The sequence below is a fragment of the Stegastes partitus genome, unplaced genomic scaffold (assembly GCF_000690725.1).
Source record: "Stegastes partitus isolate 25-593 unplaced genomic scaffold, Stegastes_partitus-1.0.2 Scaffold1725, whole genome shotgun sequence".
Lineage (NCBI taxonomy): Eukaryota > Metazoa > Chordata > Actinopteri > Pomacentridae > Stegastes > Stegastes partitus.
In genome coordinates, this window is record NW_007579456.1 from 84,631 (window position 1) to 88,534 (window position 3,904).

Consider the following 3,904-nt stretch of genomic DNA (forward strand, 5'->3'; position numbering starts at 1 on the left):
ACTCCTGCTTTGAATGTCCTCGTACCTCGGCTGGCCTGCCTGTTCTGCTCTCCTCACGTTTCCCTGTCCTGCCCTTCTTTCTTTCCCCTCCTCACCCTGTAGCCTCGTCCCCCTGAGGGAGGAGAGTTTCTCTGGGCCGGTCGTCTCCAACATGAGACGGGGCAAAAGCCTCAGCGAGTGAGTGTTGCGCCCGTCGTCCCGTCCGGTCAGGACAGTCAGACCTCAGCATGATGACACAGAGTGAGCCGGAGCGCTCAGTAACCGGCTAGTTTCATTTGAGCAGCCGATCCGATTGTAGACAGCGACGGTAAATGTGTCTGATTTACACACAGAGAGGCCTCACGCAGGAACAACAGCTGAAAATACAAACCGAGTTTCAAAACAACACCTTCATTTAGGTGAAATTTGCATCTGGTTTGATGATAATTGATCATTTTTGATGTTTTTATTTTGCAAAAATGCTGTAAATTGGTTGTTTCTAGGTTCTCAAATGCAAGGATTTGGTTCTTTCTTATAATAAAGTCAATGACGGGGAATCTGGGCTCTCATGCACGTCTGATACACGATTAATCAGTGGTGATAACAGTCGTCGGTTGTTTTCCCTGTCGTGGGGCAAATCTGGTGTCTCTGTGTGTGAACGGGTCTTTGGGTGACGTTCACATGAGGTAAGAAAACTGCTGGAGCTGCTGCAGTGATCTGAAATTAGGTGCAACATGTCTGTGTATTTTGGAAAATGTTCGTGCCTCCCGACTGAACAGAAGAAATCCCCAATTCCAGCCCCTTTCAAAATGTGAATCTCCACGTCGTAGCTCCCTGTGTCCATGTCAGGGGGATGAACGTTTACATCTGTTCACACAACGACAAACATTTTCCAAAATCCTTCGCTGACATAAAACACCTCTAATGATATTAAAGCTCATGTTCATCGGTCCCCATAAGAATAGATGATTGGAAACCTTCACCTTTTCTCAGAATCACCAGATAACGTCTCCGTTTGTGCTTCTGTAGCTCCAAACCATGTTTTTAGTGAAATGAAATTAGACCTGAAGCCTGAGGACAGCAGCAGAACTCCTGTCGGCTCTAATCAGTCTTTCAGTCACTGATAAACTGAGACGGTGACGTTTTGTCTTTGCTCATGTGAGCGTCGCCCAACACACTGTGTGAACGTTTGTGTTGTTGTTGCTGTGCTGTGGATTTCCCAGCATGCACCAGGGAGGAAGAAACCAGGAGTTTGTTTCCTTTTAACTGTGTCACTGCTCACAGTTAAAGTCCTGCTCCGCCGTTTCTCTGGTGTTGATGTTGGCCGCTCTAACGTGTGATGTGGTCGGAGGCTGAACCGGAGCTGCTCCGCTGAATGGCTCACATTACTCTGTTTGACGTTGTGGGACGAGAGCAAGCGACGTCGTGTTAGCGCTAAGAGACGTGGAGGAAAACAAGTGTCCATGTCGGCGCCGGTCCCACTGGGACGACTGTAACCGAGTCAGATTACACTTCGCCGTCGGTGCCATGAAACTTTAATGATCTGAGGGGAAAGTGGGTCGCTGAGCTGAGAGAGAGTCAGCGGAGCATCTCCGAGCTTCTTCTCGCTCCTGTTTTCACATTCAGGACAAGAGAAAACAAGCGGACAGACACTCGACACTAAACTGGCCTGATAGGTACAAATGTGACAGACTTTCTGCATGGCTGCTCAGGACACTGAGTGTTCCTGGGTCTCGGACTGCCAGAACCACTGAGGACTGTTAGACACTAGAGAAGCTTTAGATTCAGGACAGGTGATTTAATCAGTGACGTAAAGAAACGCAAATATGATGTGCATTGACTCTGTCTTTACTTCCCCTTTCATTTCTGTCGTTTTCTCTCCATCCTCTCCTTCCTCTTCCTCCTCTTCCTCCTTCCTTCCTCTCCCTCTCTGGTCTCAGTCTCTCTGTCCTGGCTGCTGACTCAGAGGGCGAGCGAGACGATCCTCTCTCTGATCCCCACGCTGAGCTCAGGTGAGCTTCAGGTGGAACCGTCTCTCCCTTTGTGTTCATTGATCGGTGATGAAGACTTTTCCTTTTGAAGGCCGAGTCAAGCCTGAAACAGATGCAGCGAACGAGCAAAGCTGCTTTTATGAGGTTTTGTACTCGCACGTACCAGCCTTCATGTAAATTTTGAATAATTTAATCATATTTGCTTTACGTCCTCGTCTTGTTCAATGAAATCGCTGCTTGTTCTGAGATTCTGGTCGAGTAAAGTCAACTGTTATCTTACAGTCTCTGGTATGAGCTCTCGTTACTGTAAGATCATATTTGATTTGCTTATGAAATGCAGCATTTCAAGATTAAACCATTTTAAATATATTTTATTTGAACATTTCCCCTGTAAGCCTTTCTCGTGGTTTCATTTCATCACTGTTTGAGGTCAATTCATTCAGTTTTTCTGCTCATGTTTCAAATTCCTTTTTTCCTTATTTTTCCTATTTTCTGCCTTTTTTTTAATGACACACTCTTTAATTCATTATATTCAGCACGAGGTGTTACATTCATAAAGTTTGATTGATTGATTTGAGGACGCCCAGGATGTTGTGTTTCTCACAAGTTTTGATGTTCTACTGAGTAAATGTTTAACCGTAGAATGAATCTACTATTGGGTAATAAAACTAATTGTTAATTGGAGCTGCAAAGCTGCCTCGCTCTCCCTTCAATCATCTGACGACACTCAGATTTATCTGTTGACCCTTCGGAGAGGCCTGACCCCTCAGGTTGGGAACCACTGAACTCAACTACATGAGTGTATATAAAACAGCTCCTCCTGCACCATGTCCAGAGTTGGTTTGTTTGTGGTCTTAATGTTGCCGAGCGACCAAGTGTCTTCAGTCCATGTTTAGTTTCATGTTTTCCTCGGTTTTAACTGGCAGAAGTTTCTGATGGTTTTTCAGTAGAAGTAAATTCCTGGTAAGTAAATATCTGCTGTGTTTTGTTCTCCAGGAAGGCGGAGACGTCAGCGGCCGGTGGGAGTCCAGCAGGGTCCCTGTCTGAGGCCCACAGACCAGGAGGAAGAGGAGGAGGAGGAGGAGGAGGAGGAGGAAGCAGCACGTCGGAGCCGAGCCACAGCAGAAACGGTCAGGAGTTGTGTTTTCTGCTAAACGTATTCAAACTTCCTTAAGCGTCTGTTCGGCAGAGTAAAGTCTGTCCTTACTCGATGCACCAAAGTCGATGTAAATTTTGCCCTATTTAAGACGCGTCTGTTTCTGGTGTACGGAGACATTACAGACGTTTACTGTCCTACTTTTAAAATCGTGTTCTACTTTTGAAGTCTAATTCTGGCTATGTGCAGACAGGATCTGCAAGGGCTTGGGGGTGGAAAGAAGGATTTTATAAGGTATTAAAAAGTCTTGAATTTCATTTAAAAGTTCTTAAATGTGTCTTCAGTCCTGCTGTAGACGGCGGTTGTGTTTCTTGATGTGGCTGCAGTAAAATGAGCAGCAGGATGTGTTTGTATTGTGTTACTTCTGCAGCTATAGCCCTCAGATCCTGGTCTTCAACCAAAACTCATTTTGTGCTGCTCGTTTAAGTAAAGCGTTTCTGAAAGCTTTCATTATATAACTAAGAAGTATTGTCAGATACAGCTGTGAAGACATGAGAAGAACCAGATGATCTGAGTGTGCTACTCTGTTGTGCTTCAGTTTCGTTCTTTGTGGCGTAAAAAGAGCTTTTAAAGTCTTGCATGGAATTTGCTGAAATCTGCCTAAACTCCAAATGGGATGTTCTGTCACAAAGCCACACAGATCAACACTTCATAAAGAACCGTTCAGTGAAGATGAGCCGTTCCAGCTGTCGGAATACGTTGATGGAAAGTACATTTGCTCAAGTGCTGCACAGAAGAAGGAGGTTAGAGATGATTGTGGTTCATCGTCAAGGGAAGT

At 45.2% G+C, this 3,904-nt stretch overlaps 1 protein-coding gene across 1 annotated transcript in view; it reads left to right on the plus strand.

The window, feature by feature from the left end:
- The window catches only part of cep43 (centrosomal protein 43), a 26,575-nt gene that overhangs the window by 19,606 nt on the left and 3,065 nt on the right, over positions 1 to 3,904 (plus strand). The window contains exons 14-16 of the mRNA XM_008301888.1: positions 103 to 177; positions 1,920 to 1,991; positions 2,967 to 3,130. Of these exons, the coding sequence (XP_008300110.1) occupies positions 103 to 177; positions 1,920 to 1,991; positions 2,967 to 3,130 (311 nt within the window). The remainder of the gene's footprint in view (positions 1 to 102; positions 178 to 1,919; positions 1,992 to 2,966; positions 3,131 to 3,904) is intronic.